Below are 20200 nucleotides of genomic sequence, written 5' to 3' on the forward strand. Positions count from 1 at the left end.
TGAAAAAGGATACGCTTTTTTTAATTGAAAAACAACAAGAGAAGCAAAAAAGTAGTTAAAAGTAATTAAAACTGTTACATGTGATATGTATATTCTTTTATAGATTCGGATATCCCCCAGCATGAACTGTTTCTTTTCTATTTTGTTTTATATTTCTCTTGAATCAGTGCACGTGAATTGTAATACATGATTTCTTAGATTTTCACTCACTGTACATAGATGTCTTTTTAATTATCTTCTAATGTTGTGAAAAGTTGCTACTGTTTTGGAAACAAGGGCAATAAAGTTTGATGTAAAAAAGAATAGTAATTGCAACATGTTGGAGGCAGGGATGGGAATTAAGGCTCTTTTTGTGATCAGGGTCATTTTGCTCAGCTCAGCAAGAAAAGCCGGTTCCCTCGGCTCTTCATTCCGTACCTCTTTGGCTTCACTTGACTTGCCAAATTCAGCAATGTCATAACACATGATTGATATTTGTGCTGGTGTTTTACTCCAACTATGCTAAGCTTTATTTTGTATATAGTGAAAATATCATGTAATTATTTTTGGAAATATTCTTTCTTCCCGAAACACATTCAAATGAAATATAGTCATTGGCTGGGCTGTATGGCACACCCGATTGAAAACGGATCTTATCGTTCACGTACAAGAGTCAGCTATTTGAACCGGCTCGTTCACGAACGGCAAATCGCTACTAAGAGGAGCCTTCGAGGAGGAGGGCGGTAAGGCACATAAGGTTGGTTGCCAACCGCCGTAGAAGAAGAATAAGAGCAAGATGAGGAAGAAGAAGGAGCCGCCTCCGAAAAGGACGCGGTAAATCCAAATGACCTCGAAAGTTCTTTACTCGCAGTAGTGAAAGTCGACGGTGCGGAACTGTCAGCGGATTTTGTGTGAGTTCATGCACGAATTTCACGAAAATTATCCTATATTCCAGATCTATCATACGAAGTTGGCTAACTTGTTACGGGAAGATAGAATCGCTATTCACAGGTAAACAAAATTAATGGACGTAAATGTTCTGTGAAGCAAAATCGGACTAACATTGTATAGAGACATTATGAAGTAGTACGGGTAAAGAAACGGTGCGTGAATCCGTTTGAGGTGGAAACACGATCTAAAACTCTCTGTTAATAAACTATGGGATTCCCTAAAAGCTGTACGCACATGAAAAGCCATGTTCCCTTTCCAACCCCGTTAAAACCCGCCGTGCATGTAGGCTTTGTTGGATGTCTGCCTAACATTGTCTGCAGTTATGTAAATTCTTGCCATATCATAGTTGAAGAAAAATAACATTTGCTTTCTACTTTGGCTTTTAATAATTGCGTTCACCTGAGCTTTGTTTGTTGTAGAAACATATGGCGCCATAAAAACAGTTAATACCAGTGCTGTGAGGGCATTTTGCCCGATAGCTGATCGAGACTACTTCCTGCATAACAGCACTTCTCACAAATTGCTGGTACACTCTCCTTTCTTTTCCATAACTGACAGCTTTTGTGGATGATTCACAATAGCATCTAAATAGATGCGTGTGGCCCACTTCTCTGTATAGGAATCCAGGTGAACGCACTAGTCATTGTGCAGGTGGAAAATCCCTATGAAACGTTCACCTCTCCTGTACAGTCTAGTACTAGACCAGATTCAGCACTGGAGCAGCAGCTCCTCCACGGAGGAGCCTGTTGCTGTTCCTGCTGATATTTCCTCTGAAGGAGATGTCAACAATAACAATGTTCAATATCAATAACGGCATTTAAAATGAACAGCCAGGCTGTTGGTCAAAGGATCATGGAGTATATTTGATCAAAGAACAGCTGGCTCATAGGCAGAGACTAAAAGCCTGGATAAACAGTGGCAAAGTCAGTCCACAAACACAGCAGCGACTCGGTGTCAGTGGGTGGAGTGGGTGGAGGGGCTGTTTAATCTCTACATTTGGTGCTGACTGGGCAAAAAAACTATTCACTGCATGAGACATTTTTATATGTTGTTATTTTTATTAAATATAATTTTGTTTTTATTTGTTTTATTTTTATTTTGTTTTTCATATTTCATATTATGGTTATTATTATGGTTTATTTTTTTTAGATTTATTTGGGTAGTTGGAGCCATATATTGACTGTCATTTGTTGAGTCTGACGGGGGAATAACATATTTTTCTTATTTTATGTAAGGAGCTTTATTGTTTAATATTATGTGTTTCCCCCACAACCATCTAAACTTAAAACAAAAAGTAAGGCAATTTGTGTTTGGTACATTATTTCTTTGTTGTAACAATGCTTCTTGGAAATAAATCTTATATTGTTGGAAAGCCTGTTTATTACGCTTTCAAATGATGCTACATTTGTAAGGATCATGCATTTGTGGGATGAGCAGCAGAGCTGAGTATGTGGGTTGCGCCCATGAAAAATGTGGCTTTCCAACGGTAAAAAATGTATTGCCGAGAAGCATTGTTACAACAAAGAAATAATATACCAAATACAAATTGGCTTACTTTTTGTTTTAAGTTTAGTTTATTTTTATATAATTTTCTATGTCCATGTTGACACTGGGGGGCTGCACGCGTGGGTTCTCTCCGTGTACTCCGGCTTCCTCCCACCACCAGTAAACATGCTCATTAGGTTAATTGGTGACTCTAAATTGGCCGTAGGTGTGAAAGTGAGCGCGCCTGGTTGTTTGTCTCTATATGTCAGCCCTGCGATTGATTGGCGACCAGTCCAGGGTGTACCCTGCCTCTTGCCCACTGACAACTTATTCCACTTAAAGCAATGGCTGTTTGCCACCTTACTCTTTGTCTTTAAAAGAAACCCTGCATGATCAGACAAGTTCATCTTGTTGGATAGATATTTTTATCTCTCATATACATATTGAACTAAAAAAAACTCACAAGATATCTGCATTTTGAGTCATTTGAGTTTATGAATTCACCAGGAGACCATCACAGTGCTGCAGTGATCCTCCCCTTTCCTATGCAGTAACCGCTGTTTCAGACTGGCAGCCAGTGTAAGGGCTGTATCTCAGAAACTCACCATGTCTCACGTATGGGGAATTCTAAAATTTGAAGTCTCTTCCATTTTATATTTGTACTACGAGCTGTCTGTCTATCTAGACAGGAAAATGATAAATACAGAGCCATAATTACCTTATTGTAGCAAATATGTACGTCCACATGGGTAGAAAATATTTGAAATCTGTTTCTTGATGAACCAGATGAAGGCCACGCGCTAAAATGCGCCTATTTAATAAAGTTGTTCCCTGAACTTCTCTTCTTTATGAGACTTTGTTTCCACATGGTTCAGGTAAAGATAAACACAGAATGAAAGCACTTCTGGTTTGCGCCTTTCAAAGTAAAAGTCCACTTTAGCATTTCTTTGGAGAAACTCCATTCATATGTACATAATGCTTTTATTTTGAAAAGCTCCCGGCATACTTCCACTATACATTGAATCCAGTCACTTGTAGGGAGTTTTATTGAGGTAAAACTTAGAAGGAATGAAAGAGCTTTGCCAGCAGGGAGACAAAACCAACACGCAGCAAACTCATGTCAGCAAAAGCTGCAAGCAGAAAAACGGTCTGAAAAACGGTTACTGCTTAGCAATGGAGAGGAGCGCCGCCGAACTGTGACGTCACACTATCAGTGCGGATCAAAACATGGCGGTCTCCTGGTGAGTTTATGAGCTGAAATGTACTCAGAATGCAGATATGTGGGATATTTAGTGAGTTTTTTAGTTTAATATACATTTGAGACATCCAATATCTATCCAACAAAATGAACTTGTCTGATCATGCAGGGTTCCTTTTAATACCATTTTTTAACATAGACGAACAACAGTAAAAGTTATAATGTAATAATCTTAATGTTTATTGCATGAGCGCTTTAGTGACACAAAATTAATCTTTTTTCCCCTTTTTTTGTGCAGGTCACATCACAATCTTTTCTTAGGGCAACTGAGTTCTTCAGCAGTGAAAACATGTTCTCCATATTAAAGTCTAAAAAGATTAAAGGACCTATGGATGATTATTTCAAGGTAGAGATTCCTCCTTAAAAAACATGTTATCTTCTTCTATTGTAGGAGAAATTAATTTTGATTTAATTGCACTTTGGCCTTTCTTGAGATGATATAAAGCTGTCTATGTCTCTTCTCACTTCTCTCTTCTTTATCAGCCCAGTTATAAACTGGGAACCTCCTCTGGATGTAACAAACCTTTCGCCCAGCGTCAGCTGACATCAGCTCCTACTCTGTGGCAAACTTCAGTTAAACAGGTATTTCTGATGAATGGATTGTTAAAGAATGAAATCATAATGGAACCAAATTTATTTTACAGTACCAACTATGTGTTATCTCCCTAGGAAGTGGAGCTTCATGCAAGCCATTCCTTTCAGTGGTATGGAAGTGCCAAGGTTCTCACAGACCTCACCTGCAATAAAGCAGGAACTATTGAGGATTCACTGAAGAGAAGTGCACAGTTTAGAGAACTGGCAGGGAGGAATAAAAACAAAGAACTTGTTATTTTAAGGGATGGGAAAGCTATCAGTTCACACTTCCCATGCAGCCTTATTAAGGATGAGCGCCTTGATGTCACATACATCAAAGCTTCAGAGAAGCCTAAGCAATCAGCTGAAAATTGTGCTCCAAGAAAGGTTACCTCTGATGCGCTTGTGACATTTCACGTGTTGACCAAAGGAGGTAAACATGTCGTAAGATTCATGAGAAACAGAGAACTAGGAAAAAAGTGTGAGGAAATCACAGTGTATGCATACAAAGGAGAAAAAGTGAAGCATGCATTAAAAAGAGATGGTCGTTTACAGGATGTCGTTTTCAAAAAGAACTGTGCCCTTTTTACGAAAGGTGCTGAAGTAAGAACAGAGATGCTTGATCTAGTTGATAATCTTGATGGTAAAACTGTCAAGATCAAAATGATCAATAAGTCTGCTCCACCAGAAAGCCCTCCTCAGAGTCTTGATGATGCTTATGTGCCACAGAATGAATCTCAGACATCTGACTGTGATGAAAATGAAAATCATCAGCAACAGTTGAACAAGCTTGGGTCAGTGAAAGCTAGCCCAACAAAAGAAAGAGAAAAGTCAAAGGGTAATATTCAGGCAGAAACAATACCAAATTCAGAGGGTATGAGGCGTAAGCTAAATTCTGAGGTTAAAAATTTGGTCAAAAAGGTGAAAACAGGAGTTCCTAAGGTTTCTGATATTCAGAAACTCTACCATGAGGAGTATGGAAAAAATGCTGAGACATGCAGGGAGGTGAAAACAATGAAGAGACTGATGAATCTCAGTGATTCTGTTTGCCAAGTGAGGGTTAACGGGCGACCAAAAGGCAGTGGCTTTCTCCTGTTTGACAAGTTTGTCCTCACAAACGGACATGTTCTTGATAGCATTTATGATGAGAGCACAAGGCAGTTTAGTGAGCAGATGACTGTCCACTTCTCTTTTGAGAGTCTGGACCAGTCAGGGTGTGGAGCAAAGGTGGAGGAGGTCACAGGCTTTGAACACTGTTTTGACGCCTCAGGCCACATGTATGACTGGGCTTTGCTCAAGCTCAGTGCTGATCGGGAACTACCGCGTTGTCTCTTAAACCATTTTGGGTTCCTCCCCAGAAGTGGAGGAATTTGCATTATTGGCCATCCCGATGGTGGTGTGAAAAAGATCGACTCATGCTTGATCATTCCCACCAATAATCGCACAGAGGTTGTGGCGAGGCATTGTGGTGAAAATCCAGAAGGGGTTTTGGTAGAGGACGTGGATTATAGTGAAAACCAGGAGCACATTCAGCTAGTTACCCACCACTTTTTTGAAAATGTGGCAAAGTACTTTCCACGTATGGGACCAGCTCTCACCTATGAGTCTTGCTTTTATTTTGGCTCATCTGGCTCGCCTGTGTTTGACGAGCACTGCAATGTTGTTGCCATGCATTCTGGAGGCTATGCATACAGAAAATTCAGTGGCGAAAGGAACAGTGTCATCGAGTATGGCTATCCTTTGTCCTTCATCCTCGAACACATCATCCTCCAGATGGTGGAGAGGGAAAGGTTTGACGTGCTGAGGGAATTTTTGGCTTGTAATTATGTGCAACACCAAAACATGATGACCAACTTGAAGAAACTGGTCGAAAGCAGAAATCTGACGTCATTTAAAAAGGCATTCGACCATGCAGTGCACACAAATGACAAGAGTCTGATGATGTTTTTTGGACTCTTAAGTCAGAAAGAGGAACCTTTCCCCATGGACATTGACTGAGTGCTCAAAGACTGCTCACAAATATCCACAGTGAAAACAGCTTCAGCAGTAAGCAACATTTTCTGACATATCTGGTTTTATATTTTTCATGTACTAGAATGCTTCTGTTTTCCAACAGTGCAGGGATATCTGAAGTATTCTGTATTATCAGCACTACGGTAATGGTTCCATAACAGTGACCAACAGACTGTTGCAAGAGAGAAATATTTTAAATAGTCTTTGTGTGTATATTTTTTTCTTGCTTTCATTTTTTTGCCAATCATATCCCTAAAATAAATGTAGTCATTAGTCATTCTTAGTGACATGATTTCACCAATATCTGTGTGCACTATTTTTTAAAGCTTTGTAAATGGATGGTTAGACTTTGGTTCATGAAAGGTTATATTTGTGCCTGTATTTTTTGGGTGACTTGTTAGTCACAGCTTGTTTTTAAAATATTTTCTTCAGGTTTAGAATCCTACAGATTCTCCTCTGTGCTTGCTTAAAGTGAAAATACCTGCAGAGGTTGGACAGCCAGACTACAATCAAATATTATGAACTGATAGTATGATGTACTTTAAAACACGTTGAGGTTCATGTCTGCAGATTAGATGGAGATCTTTGTGCAGGATGAAAAAGAAAAAATATGAGGTGTTTGTTGCAGCAAAGTGCTGGTTTTAATGTCTGGCTCTGTATATAATGTTTTCATTAATTTTGTGGGGAAAAATTTGCATTTTTTTGTCTTACGGTTCATTTTTAAAATCAAATATCAGTATGATCTCAATAACAGCATTGGACTGGTTGTGGCTATTGTTTGTATTATGTTAAATACACTTCTTCATTATCATTTTATATAATATGATTCAAATGTTGTGTCTCTTTTTTTATTGTTAATGCATGGCAATGCCATGACAGCATGGTCTGAAATTGAAGTTAATGAAATGTAATAAAATGATTTCTTATATTGTTGGATTTTGGTTGTGCTTTTTCTCTCATCAGACATAGACTACCTGAACAAAAATGAAGAGTCAAAGCTGTGATTCTGAGGTCAAGTGAAAACCTTTATGAATTTGCTAACTTTCACTATTAGTTCTTTTTAGAATAAGTATTCAATGTGAATACAATTTAAATAAGAATAAAACTTAGTAGATCACATATGCAGTTTTATTCTTTTCTTTTTTAAAGAAGTCATGGTTACACTTAGAGATGGGCCAGATGCAATCAAGTATCGGGTCTGATATTACATGCTCGCTGCTGATCCATGTTACCAATCCAAATCCTGACCCTGGGCCGTATATGCTCCACACACACAAGGCATAAACAATGCCGCCGCTAGCATAGCAGAGTGCTTTGTGACAGACAACAACTCAGTCTGTGTCCAGTCATCATATTTTGTCCCGACAATGAAGAGCAGTCATCTGTGATTAATGTGCAGCACAGTAATGAGGCAAAACGGGTCATCAGCTACATTTGTACATGGGCCAGCTTTTTCCTTGACACACACTTTTGGGGCTGGACTTTAAAATACATTAGAATAAACATTTTTGTCTAATCAAAATATGTTTAAATATTATTTTCTTCAAAATACACATTGATTTAATCTTTTAGCAGTGAGATTAGCCAGATTGCCTGTTCTGCAACAATACATGAGGAAGTGACTGAGATATTTTGGCTATGCATTTCTGGAGCTGTCATGTTGACAATCTCTAAGTTTGATGTTAATATACTGTGTTGTAATTCGTGAAAAACACATGCAAGAATCTGACCCTTTATTTTGGTTGTCAGGCAAGAAAAATGACACTCCCAGTGGTCCTAAACCAGACAGTCAATGCAGATACTGTAGTTTTAATCAAGGATGGACTGGTTTGTATGTTTTTATCATTGGTCATATTTTTTGTATTATTGGCAGACAGGGATTTCAGTAAAATTGTTTATATGATAATGATGATATATAAATCACTGCTAATAAAAAATTGCTTCAGTCTCAGTAGTTTCGGGGTAGTTTAAATAGCTGTATGGATTTAAAGATAAAATACACAGAATACCACAGCATATTTTATCCTGCACATTTTCTGAATTAAAAATCTTCTGGGGGCCGAATGGAAAGGTGTGGGGGGCTTGATGTGGCCCCTGAGTTGCCAGTTGATGATCACTGAGGTAAAAGGTGAGTTGTTCTTCTAAGTTTAATGTCTGTATTAACAGCAACATGAAGCAAGTGTCTCTTTCATATGAGCTGCAGCAACTTGTATCACAATGGCTTAAATAACTGCTTAAAGGGGTTTTTACTCATGATTTGCTTGGTTTAGGTCCATGACAATCATTCAAAAAAGCGGGGCTGTGGTGTTTAATGAGGTTGAAGAAGCCATTTTACAGAGTGCGGCTGACTGTAAACACGGTGCTAAAGCTAAGTTTAAACAATGATAAAGGCACTTCTTTTGACAAATAACAATAGAAGTCTGTAATTGTTGTTTTTGAGTGCTTTCATTTTTCAGTAGCAGTTTACTTATTTATGTCAATTTTTTCATTTGAAAATTTCAAATTTGTTGCTTCCTGCTGCAAATGTCCCAAGATACATCCTGTAGTTGAATCATTGTTTTTCTTAATTGCTTGTTTGTTTGTTTTGTTTTGAGGGTTTTTTCCTAGATACTACTTCTATGTATTTACAGTTAGATTTGTATGATAAGTTTTCATTTTGCTGCAGTATCCCTGTGCTCCTGTTGTTTGTTTACAGTTGTAGTTGCTGTTTTTACCATACACTGCAGATTCAGATATTTAAAATTAAATCATCACATTTGTTGCTGCTGCCTATTTCTTTGTGAAGCCACCACAAAGTTTTATTGGGGAATGTTGTTTATGCATTTTAAAGTATTTTTTAGTTTTTGAATGAGATATCCTGTCACAACTTTACCAGAACTTTGTGTAACCTTACACATAATACCACCAAAAATAATTATATTACTTATGGCTTTATAAATATTGGATTTGATGTCGGATATCGGTACATCGTAATCAGTTCGGGATTAATAAAGTGGGTCGGCCCACCTCTCCCTTCACTAGGATCTCCTGTCAGATTTTTGCTCTGAGGTTTTGTCACTTCAGGCGAGCTTTTGAAAACAATGAATTTGTGTAAGTTGGCACAAAGGACATGGAGGAGACGCTGCTCAGTGTTGAAAGGCGGAACCATTTACGTGTTTGTTTTTCTACACGAGCGCATTAGCTGCTACGGACCGCAGCTGCGTGCCTGACGAAATGGAAGTGTAAGCTCTATACATTTATTCTCACAAAATGTATTAATTGGAGGAGTGTATGTATTTTTATTTCAAGTGTGACAAAAGAACATGTCGAAAGCTATAGTTATGTCTTTGTTACTTCCAGATGTTATGCAATGATCCGTACACTACATGGAGACATGTTTGCGACATATTAATGAGCCTGTTAAAAAGCCTGCGTTAAAAATCGTAAAACCAAGGGCTTTAAATGCATTCTGTAATTTCTCATTATGATTTAGATGTATTTACTATCAGAGACTTTCTCTAAATAATCAACATGTAAACTAAATAACATTACTGTGCCTTCAAAACTGTACTGTCATTATACTGTCCTGTAGCGGAGTACTATACTAAATGATTGAAACAATGTATTTCAGACGTTACACTGGAGCACTAGACCATTCAGGCCCAGGGGCGGTTGTGGTCCTTTAGTCTTAGACACAGACAACCATCAGGCCCTTCCCCATTTAACTAAGCGCAACTAAAACAATCAAAGCTTTTTTTGCATGCAACAATGAACCAAAGAATTCCAGGAAATAACTAAATCTTAATTACTATAAATATCTATGTCAACAGTGCTCATCACCCCTTAGGAGAGCATTTAATCACCACGTAGAGATATTTTAACATGTCTTTGTCCGGTGGAACTTACATGTTCTTCGGCTGCAAATCACAGTATTATTTTTTTATTTTTATCAATCACATTTTTCACCTCCATGATTGATGGATCATAATTTTTGACAGCACAAATTATAATATATGGTTTAAGAGGCCCCTGGTGATTGCCTAGCTTTGCCTAATGGGGAAATTGCCTGTGTTTAGGTTACATATTTATACACAGCCCATTTCCTCCAGTAGTTTGTAATGTAGTTTTCCGCAAATAACTTTACTGTTTAGATTTTTTTAAATGCCCTCTTCATGTTTTCAGCATTTTATCGTTCTGTACCTTTTCTCCCCTAATATGAACTGAAAACTTACCCCATCCATCTTTGAGCTTTAAAAACCTTGAAACCTTATCCTAAGATCCTCGCTCCGAGTGTAGGTGAGACTTGGTCAAAAGCTTCAGAGTGAGGGAGCTGACCTTTGGTTGTAAATCATTTGCTCACATTCACAGATTTTTAAGGTTACGTAAGAATGAACTTGTATGCTTAAAGATATAATGTCATTTTTAGGAAAAATGCAAATGCTGCGATGCTGAGCAACTACGAGGTAATGTCTCATATTACATCTAACTGTTTTGCTAAAAAAACTTTAATTCTGTCCTGTCATCAATAGATAAAATGTAGTTTTGTTTCTGAATTGTGCCTGTGCATTTTCCAGGTTTTCCAGCTCCTCACAGATTTGAAGGAACAGAGGAAGGACAGTGGGAAGAACAAACACAGCGTGGGGCAACAGAACCTCAACACCATCATGTATGAGGTCAGCACTCATCCTGTCTCTGATGCCTTATACCTGCTCTGAGGGTATGTTGCGTTGCATGAAAAATTTAAACCTTTCCTCATTTCTACCCAGACGCTGAAGTATCTGTCCAAGACGCCGTGCAGCAGGCAGAGTCCAGAGATTGTCAAAGACTTCCTCAACACCATGATGCCTCACAAACTCACAAAGTCAGTCAGCTCAACTAAACTCTAGATTTTACCTTCGTGTTTTTATTGAAAACATATTCAGGGGTTCTCAACATGGGGGCAGGGATCCCCTCTGGGGGTCACAAGACGCTGAGAGTGGGCCACCAGATGCCTTTTAGAAATGATTGAAAATTGTATATTTTACCCATTCTAAATGAAATAATAAATGCATTAAGTTAGTTAAATGTAATAAAGAAGAGATTTATGCTGAAACAAGGCATTGTTTAAAAATGTAAAATGTAAGTTTGCACATGATTATTTTTTGACTGTGCATTGCTGTGTTGAACTCTGCCTCAACCACCTTCAGTCTTGTTTTGGGGGTCCTGGGCTGTAAAGTTTGATCACCCCTGCACGAGATAACATAATCATATATGCTGTAAGCTCTGCTCTGAACACATATTACCTGATATTTTTCACCCCTCAGGGCAGAGAAACTGCAGCTCCTGAACCACCGACCACAAACAGCAGTGGAAATTCAGCTAGTGAGTGTTGCATGCCTTTTACTAGTTTAAGCTTTCTTAACTGTCTTTGTGTCTTATAGCCAGAGATATCCTGTCCATAGCTGTTTTACACATTTACTTATATTAAAATAATTCATTGTTAGATACAGTAACACTTGCATCAGTCTGGGGACCAGCGTTGGAAATCTCACGGAAAGTCGCAATAAGATATGTTATGATGTGATACAGCAAATTACGATGTATCGTGATGCAGTGTGATATGGTCTGGCACGATGTGATGCTATTTGATAAGATAAAGAACATAATGAAACAGCACAACACAGTACAATGCAAAATGAAGTTATACAGTACTGCACTATATGATACACTACAGCACAGTACAATACAATAGGGAACGTAATGTGTTTTGTACTAGAGGTAGAAAGCAGACAATGAACTTGTCCTACCACGCAGTATTGTGTGGAACAATTGAAAATACCTCAGTGGGCCTCCCTGCTGCACAGCATTTTCTTTTAGGTTGCCCCGTATGCACATCATGCTGCTGGATTAGGGGGCCATTTATGTTTTCATCCACAGGGGAAAATAGTCTAAAGAATGTTTTTGTGGGTCATATTTTTACCTGTTTTTGAAGATTTAAGAGGTTAGGTATAGAAAAGCAGAAGAGTAAATTGTTTTATAGGGTTTATTTACAACCACAAGAAAACAGAAGCACCGGTCCTGTTCTTAGAAACTCAGCTATGTTGTTACTCAAAACTAAAAGCTGTGATTGAATAGTCCTGTATGCTACTACGGCTTCCTAACTGAGGAAGATGATCTTTGGTATTTAAAGGGCCAGTCAGAGTCTATAAATGATAAGAACAGACACTTTAATTCTTCTTTTATTGTTATCTTTATTGTAGGAATACTGGGAAATCCTAGAAGTAAGACAAGAAGAGGCATTCTGTTACACAAGTCTGTGCAAAGCAACATTTAAGAGTGCATCGTGTAGCTGTGACAAGAACAAATGATCATGAAAATAGTTCTTTGATACAATCAATCGAATTGCAATCATATCAATGGATATAGGGTAACGTAGGCTTAGCAACCTTTCCCATTACAACTATTTTGTTTAACTTTTTACAAATGTCCTGTCTTGCTCTTATTCTAACCTTGTAACAAAGTTCTGTGTTTTTTAACAGAGTTAATTTTGTTTTTAGCCTAACTTCAAGTTTATCTACTTAACACTGCTTTCAGCACAGCATTTATTGCAGTGAGGTATACTCTTCAAACCTGAGGTTTTAGCTGTCCTTTACTTCTTCCCTGGCCCCGAGACATTTTCCATCCTGTATAAAAGAATAATGTTTGGAAAAAAGACAATGGATTAGTTTTCTTTTGACCGTTCGACCACAGTCAAAGCTTTATTTTTGACACACTGGATCAGCCACACAATCTGAAAAAAAGTAGGGCTGATTCGTTTCTACATTGAAATGTCTCTCTTGATTCATGTGTAGAAGAAAAATCTGATTTAAGTCCACAGTGGGGACACCTTTCTGTGTCACTAATGCTTTCATGCAGACCCACCTCTCAGCAGAATATGGCACAGCTTGTTTAAACAGCTTGTTCATCCCAGCCAAATTGCATTTTGGGGGTTTCAGATGTTGAGTCCATTACCGTGGACATCAATAAGCTGCTGTGCACATGGAAAAGTACAATGGCCCTGCAGCTATCTGGACTCACTCACATGTTAAGCCTATTTCCACTGTTAGAAATGGACCCCAGACTGGCTGATAGACAGGCTGACTGTTGATTTAGAAAACAAAACTCATGTGGTATCTGTGATAGGTCAGAACATAACTTGCCATTGCCCACACTGATGATATAAATTAAGCCTATTTCTATGTTTATTTTGTGTTTTTGAAATTTGGGAGATACTTACATCTGCTTTGTTTTTTGTAGTGCTGTTACTCTATTTAAAACATTAATCAAGTTAATCACATCACTACACTGTGATTAATCATGATTAATCAGCATTTTTTTAGTTTAGGTATATTTTTATGTTTTTAGATTTTTAAAGGTTGTTTTGTCAAGTGTTTTATTTTTGCTCTTTTAGTTCTATGTACAGCACATTGAAAGTGCTGATCTGAGTCCTTATTGATACCACAATCGATACTTTCAGTAGTTTGGTGGAAAATAAGGGCAAATATTTAAACTACAAGTGGTCTTAGCTGAGTAGTGCTTGAGTTAAAAAAGCTATGAGTCAGTCTGTCACATTTATTGTATATCCCTCAAATATAAACACATATTCACACTGTATTAATTGAAGTTTCTCATCAAAAACTTAATTATCCAGTTTTTATGTGACATTTGAAGACATCATAAGATATAGAATACAGTCATCTAATTTACTGAGGTTACCTGAACGCGTCATATTTTCTGTCTTCAGCTCGTAAAGTTTGCCAATTCACTTCAATTTTGCCAATTCCACCGCAGATTTCTACATTTCTACACTGGATTAATATTTATAACAAACAGGACTTGCTCAAAGTTTTGGAGCACTTTTCAGTAATTATCAGAGCAGCTGAAGAAGAAAACTGTCCTGAAGCAGCTGAAGAGAGTGGTATAACCATGGCTTGATGCTACTCTGCTCCTCATCCTACTCTGTCCTGAGCTTGAAGCTCTAGTTGTTTTTATGTGAGGCCCATTGTTTTGGTGCGGTGGCGTGCACAGACTTTTTCAAGGCAGGGGCGAAAAGAAAAAAAGGGCACATACAGCGCGTTCTCACCACTGAAGAGGGCACTAAGTTTTGCATGTTTTCGAGGGCACTTTAGACATGTTTATATGTTATACAAATGGCACATTATATAGCCTTAAAACAGACTAACTAGACAGACTACTCAAGTTAGTTTGTAGTTAGGATCAGCATCCACAAGAACTGTGTAGATTCAACGTTGGACTGTGAAGAACACACCGAAATAAATAAATAAATCCCTAGGGGGTCTGGGGGTCGTCCCCCAGAACATTTTCAATTAAGTAGATGACATTTCCTGTATTCTAGTGCATTTTAACACCATATAAGCACCAGATAATCCAAACTGGTCCTAATGTTTTTTCCACCCAAGAGGGCAGTTTAGTGTGTTTTGCCAACCAGGAGGGCACTGTAACACGCGTTTTCAACAATTGGCTGGCCTTGTTTTCTCTGTACATGTGGATTCCTGGAAAGGGTCGGTCTGTTGGTGCTTGTCCCTGTTTTCTGGGCATACGCTCGATCTTGGCAACTGAGCTGGTTTTTGGCTCCGTTGGTAAAGCAGGTGCCCAAATACAGAAGCTGTAGTCCTCAATGCATTGGTTGCAAGATCGATTCCCGGTCTCTGCGCTGTTTGGTGAATGTCTTCCCCCTCGCTCTCACCCATATTTCCTGTCTTTCCTCAGCTGTACAATGAAAATAATTCTGCAGGCACAAGGATTAATGAAATAATTGGATACATGTCCATTCCATACAAATAAATCAAGTTCCTTTGTGATCATATAAACAACCTAAACTACAGTAAGTGGCTGTTCTTATGCTTTCGATTATTACTGTAGCAATACCATGCTTTGATGTAGAATAAACAGTTTCATTGGACCCCTAGAATGAAAATAACAACCTGGAAATGTAAATATGTGCAATTTTACTTTATTTCAGAAATTGAACATACACTAATCTATAAAAACGTTTAAAGTCCATGCTGCTGAAAATGTGTGGTGAAGGAGATAAGACTTGTGATAAAATGACAAATTCATAGAAAACAGTCCATATGAACAGCTAAGTGTTGCCCTTGACTGACCTCCGTTGTCCTCTAGTGATTTTCTGTTATATAATAGGTCTAATAAGAGATGCTACCTTCAATAAGCTCTTCAATAAGAATCTGACTGATTTCTTTAGTAAAATGTTTTTACCACTCAGAGATCATGATTTTATGTGCAGGATATTTAACCCATCAGTAGGTTAAATGTAAGGGGTGATGTACAGCATTGTTATTACAGGATAGAACCCCATTAGGGTGAGAGGATGGAGGGACAGTTCACATAAACAGACTGACGTCAAACCAACCAGACTTCTTCCTGTGGATTAATATGATTATGGTTAATCCTACAGAGTCTGTGATTAGAGCCATGCCCCTAGTAACTGTGTGCTTTTCTTAGTAACGTTTGTTCGTCATAAAAATTGTGAATCTATCGAGGGATGGCAAACTAATGCTTTATGTACTGAGCCAATCTCAGTTGTTGTTAAGCATTGAAAAGTGTAATTTATTGAAGGTTTTCATCCTGGCTTTTTAAGCAGAGGAGATTTAAGAGAGTCTAACTGTGTAATGATGTAAAATGCAACATTGAATTCAGTGGCACAACAAATCGCCTCTCTTTTAAGTCTTAAGTGTCTACTGTCATATTATCTGAACACTAGCATTAGTATTGTTGATATCTGGCCACTTAAAACTTGTGTTATGGTCAGGTAGCCGAATACTTTCGTCTATAAGAGTTTATTATTTAACCTCAAAGGTTAATGCACTAAGAAGTGCATCAGAGTGGCATTTAAATAAAAGCTGCTGGGTTAAAAAAATGATTACTTGAACTTGTAAAGAGGATTTGTATGATTTTCTGTTTTTGTTCAGTTGGTGGAGGAGAGTGAGGAGCGGTTATCAGAGGAGCAGATTGAAGAGCTCATCCAGACAGTCACAGATGCTCTACCAGGTGACCCGGAGCAGGAGAACACAGAGGCCGAGATGGAAGAAGCCAGTGAACAATCATGACACAACAGCCCATTGCAACTCAGACTGTCTGTGGAGAGCTGGAGTAAAGTCTAAAGTTAGTACAGAACTGGACTGGTTTCTTTTATCTGCATCATTTTACATCCCTGTTTGAACTGAAACAAGCTGATGGAAAGGAAACACAGCAGCTGCCTGGAGTAAATGAAAATGACCCTGTTACTTTTTTTTTTTTTTAATTGTAAATGATAACATTTTGTGTCTAATTTATGTGTACTTATTTAAATACAGCTGAAATCCGAAGAGCAGGTTTTGGGACAGTGAGTCTGATGTTTTCCACTGGATTTGTCTAATTGTATTTCATCTTTGATATTGCTTATGCATAGACAGTCTGCTTCTACAGGGCTATATTTCTGGCCCCTGACTAAAATCTCTGCCCTCCCCCTGGTGCATAAAACAGAGGGTTTGCTGCAAGTAAGTTTGTAATGGTGCATAAGGTCAGATAATGATATAACACTGGCTGTGTATGTATGTTTACCAAGAGGTTGTTGTTAACTCTTTTTCCTGTAGTATTTTTACATAACATGCTATTTTCTTTCTTTAACGTCATGAAAAAAATGCCTTTAATGTTTGGTCAGTAAGTTAATAACACCACAAACACTTTCAGCAAAGACCTGCTGTCTTCTACTTGTTTACATGTGGTGTAGCATGATAGACCAACTTAAAGTAGGACTATAATCAGAGACCCAATTCAGAGTCCCACAATAATGGTGTCACCTTAAATTCTTCTTTTATTTGTGTCAAACTGTAGGTCTGTGAACACAACACAAAGAGAGAGCAGCACCTGCACATCACATCTTTTTGAGTTTTTTTTATTGCTGTTTGAAGGGGTAGTAAATCTTTCATCATCTTTGAATAATGTGGCCATCAAGTGAAACCCTCATGACTTTTACTAAATATGTTTGTGTAACCACTCAGGATTGAACCTGCAGACTGATACATAAACACTCAAATTCCTGATTGAAAGAGTCTTGATATGCTCATTTTTTTCTGCTAGGACATTGTGAAACAGCAGAGGAAGGATGTGCTGGTTAGACTTGTCTACCATTCTGTTTTTAGCTTCCTGTTAGTGTATCACATCAGTTTCCTGTCCCTGCTTTGTGCTCCCCTACAGTGAGAAACAACAGTAAAGTGAAAGTTATGTAAGCTAAGAGTCCCAAGTGACCCCAGTGTCTGCTGATTTGCAATTGACCTAAGATTCCTTCATTTATTTTATTTATTTATTTATTTTTGTTTTAGGACAGTAGCCTCTGTAAATGGGCTCAATTTAGTAACACTGAAGTACTCTGTAATATAAAATCGGTAATATAAAAAGTTCTGCATGCTAAACACAAAGAACCAATAAGAAAAGTGAAAGGATGAAAATATAAATATACCTAGAACACTTTTTTTTTTTTTTTTTGGTAACCAGGCAGTTGTACCAGGAGTACTGTACCGGGAGAACAGTAATGACAGTGAGGTGGAATTCTAGTAGTTGAAGTAAAGTTACTCTTAGATTCACATTAACATTTATAATAATGAAACTATATGATAGGCCCATCCTCACCAATGATCCAGGGGAATGTACTGTGTAATGGAGCTAAGGAGCTCCCAGGAAGACATATGAATAGTTGGTGCCGAAAATGGTACATGAATATTTACAGGTAGTGACACACAGTAAAATGATATGAGTGCATACAGATAGAGAGAAAAGAGACAGGAGCTCAGAGTGCTCCAGGCAGTCTACACCGCGTTCCACATTATTATGCAAATGATATTTTTCTCTGATTTTCCTAAATATTAATGCAAATGACAGTATATTTTTTAAGTCATCAGCCATTAGAGCATAATTCAAATGTTTTTGAACAAACTTCATGATGACAAAAATTATTTTTTTAAAAATAAAAACCTCAAAATGCACTGTTCCACATTATTTAGCACAACAGCTTTTTAAAACATAGGTTGTAAAGAACTGAAAATGGTCATTTGTAGAAATAGCAGCATCAGGGGGTCATATTTACTGAAATCAAAGCTATTTCAATCAAAAACATCTTAACAGGACAAGTTACATGTTAACATAGGAGCCCTTCTTTGATGTCACCTTCACTATTCTTGCATCCATTGAACTTGTGAGTTTTTGGAGAGTTTCTGCTAGAATTTTTTTTGCAGAATGTCAGAATATCCTCCCAGAGCTGCTGTTTTGATGTGAACTGCCTCCTACCCTCATAGATCTTTAGCTTGAGGATGCTCCAAAGGTTCTCAGTAGGGTTGAGGTCAGGGGAGGATGGGGGCCACACCATGAGTTTCTCTCCTTTTATGCCCATAGCAGCCAATGACACAGAGCTATTCTTTGCAGCATGAGATGGAGCACTGTCATGCTTGAAGATAATTTTGATACAAAAGGCATGATTCTCTTTTTGTACCATGGAAGAAAGTGGTCAGTCAGAAACTCTATATACTTTGCCGAGGTCGTTTTCACACCTTTAGGGACCCTAAAGGGGCCTATCAGCTCTCTCCTCATGATTCCGGCCCAAACATGACTCCGCCCCCTCCTTGTTGACGTCCCGGCCTCATTGGGACATGGTGGCCATCCACCAACCATCCACTACTCCTCCATCTGGACCATCCAGGGTTGCACGGCACTCATCAGTCAACAAGACTGTTTGAAAATGAGTCTTCATGTATTTCTGGGCCCACTGCAACCATTTCTGCTTGTGAGCACTGGTTAGGGGTGGCTGAATAGTAGGTTTATACACGACTGCAAGCCTCTGGAGGATCCTACACCTTGAGGTTGGTGGGACTCCAGAGGCACCAGCAGCTTCAAATACTTGTTTGCTGCTTTGTAATGGCATTTTAGCATCTGCTCTCTTAATCTGATGAATTTGTCCATCAGAAACCTTCCTCATTATGTCTTTATCTGCACAAACCCGTCTGTGCTCTAAATCAGCCACAAATTTCTTCATAGTACGATGATCATGCTTAATTTTTCCTGAAATATCAAATGTTTTCATTCCTTGTCCAAGGCATTACACTATTTGACACTTTTCAGCAGTAGAGAGATCCTTTTTCTTTCCCATATTGTTGAAACCTGTGGCCTGCTTAATAATGTGGAACATGTGGAAAAGTGCATTTTGAGGTTTTTATTTTTAAAAAAATAATACTTATCATTATGAAGTTTGTTCAAAAACATTTGAATTATACTCTAACTGTTGATGACTTGAAAAATATTATGACTGTCATTTGCATTGATATTTAGAAAATCAGAGAAAAACGTTGTTTGCATAATAATGTGGAACGCGATGTAAGCAGGCTGATGCCTGAGCCAGCACTACATATAAGCTTTACCAAGAAGGAAAGTTTTAAGCTGAATCTTAAAAGCTGAGATGGTGTCTGTCTCCTGGAGTGCGATGGGTAGATGCTTCCAAAGGCAAGGGTTCTGACAACTGAATGCTGTACCACCCATAGTAATGTAAGATGCCACAGAAAGGCCTGCAGTCAGGGAGCATAGTGTGTTACAGCACTATGAGCTCTTAAGATATGATGGTATCAGATCTGAAAGATAGTGCTGTGAAATATAATTTGTAAATAGCAGGGAGTGATATGGAACAGGTCCTGGAAAATGATTTGGGTCCTTCACAACAGCAGTTGCCTTGTTAACTCTGACTATTTCAGACTCATTGTGACTGGGTCTCTTTTCAGCTTTTAAGACATGAAATTCATTTATGATTTACTTAGTTTTTCCATCTTTTTGTCTTTTGTATTGCATGCAATCAACCATAAATTCAAATTCACATCATTTCTGTACATAAAATAAAGCCAGTGAAAAGAGAAATCCGGTTATTTATCTTCTCAGTCTTTTAGC

The 20200-nt window shown here is 38.1% G+C and overlaps 2 protein-coding genes across 4 annotated transcripts; both read left to right on the forward strand.

The window, feature by feature from the left end:
• The first annotated feature begins 780 nt into the window (after positions 1-780).
• On the forward strand, positions 781-7192 carry LOC121518446 (serine protease FAM111A-like). 2 transcript variants are annotated; one of them, XM_041800755.1, is made up of 4 exons: positions 781-890; positions 3912-4019; positions 4157-4255; positions 4343-7192. In XM_041800755.1, exons 2-4 carry the CDS (start codon positions 3963-3965, stop codon positions 6242-6244), a joined length of 2058 nt encoding a protein of 685 aa, XP_041656689.1. In that variant the 5' UTR covers positions 781-890; positions 3912-3962; the 3' UTR covers positions 6245-7192. The 2 variants fall into 2 exon arrangements, with proteins under 2 accessions (XP_041656689.1, XP_041656688.1); XM_041800754.1 differs by having other exon boundaries at positions 790-990.
• Positions 7193-9399: 2207 nt separating this feature from the next.
• Positions 9400-17510, forward strand: LOC121518289 (calcitonin gene-related peptide-receptor component protein). 2 transcript variants are annotated; one of them, XM_041800505.1, is made up of 6 exons: positions 9400-9480; positions 10665-10701; positions 10813-10911; positions 11005-11099; positions 11542-11599; positions 16207-17510. In XM_041800505.1, the coding sequence occupies exons 1-6, from the start codon at positions 9473-9475 to the stop codon at positions 16342-16344; spliced, it is 435 nt and encodes a 144-aa protein (XP_041656439.1). In that variant the 5' UTR covers positions 9400-9472; the 3' UTR covers positions 16345-17510. The 2 variants fall into 2 exon arrangements, with proteins under 2 accessions (XP_041656439.1, XP_041656440.1); XM_041800506.1 differs by lacking the exon at positions 9400-9480 and adding an exon at positions 10516-10534.
• The last annotated feature ends 2690 nt before the right edge of the window (positions 17511-20200 follow it).

This window comes from Cheilinus undulatus, linkage group 12, assembly GCF_018320785.1.
Source record: "Cheilinus undulatus linkage group 12, ASM1832078v1, whole genome shotgun sequence".
In the NCBI taxonomy this organism is placed as follows: Eukaryota; Metazoa; Chordata; class Actinopteri; order Labriformes; family Labridae; genus Cheilinus; species Cheilinus undulatus.

Excerpts from the sequence above, each read along its gene's own strand:
- LOC121518446 (XM_041800755.1), top strand. The coding sequence starts at position 3,963 with ATGTTCTCCATATTAAAGTCTAAAAAGATTAAAGGACCTATGGATGAT. Across the intron at positions 4,020-4,156 it reads CTATGGATGATTATTTCAAG|CCCAGTTATAAACTGGGAAC; the intron begins GTAGAGATTCCT and ends CTTCTTTATCAG. Across the intron at positions 4,256-4,342 it reads GGCAAACTTCAGTTAAACAG|GAAGTGGAGCTTCATGCAAG; the intron begins GTATTTCTGATG and ends TTATCTCCCTAG.
- LOC121518289 (XM_041800505.1), top strand. Across the intron at positions 10,702-10,812 it reads CGATGCTGAGCAACTACGAG|GTTTTCCAGCTCCTCACAGA; the intron begins GTAATGTCTCAT and ends TGCATTTTCCAG. Across the intron at positions 10,912-11,004 it reads TCAACACCATCATGTATGAG|ACGCTGAAGTATCTGTCCAA; the intron begins GTCAGCACTCAT and ends ATTTCTACCCAG.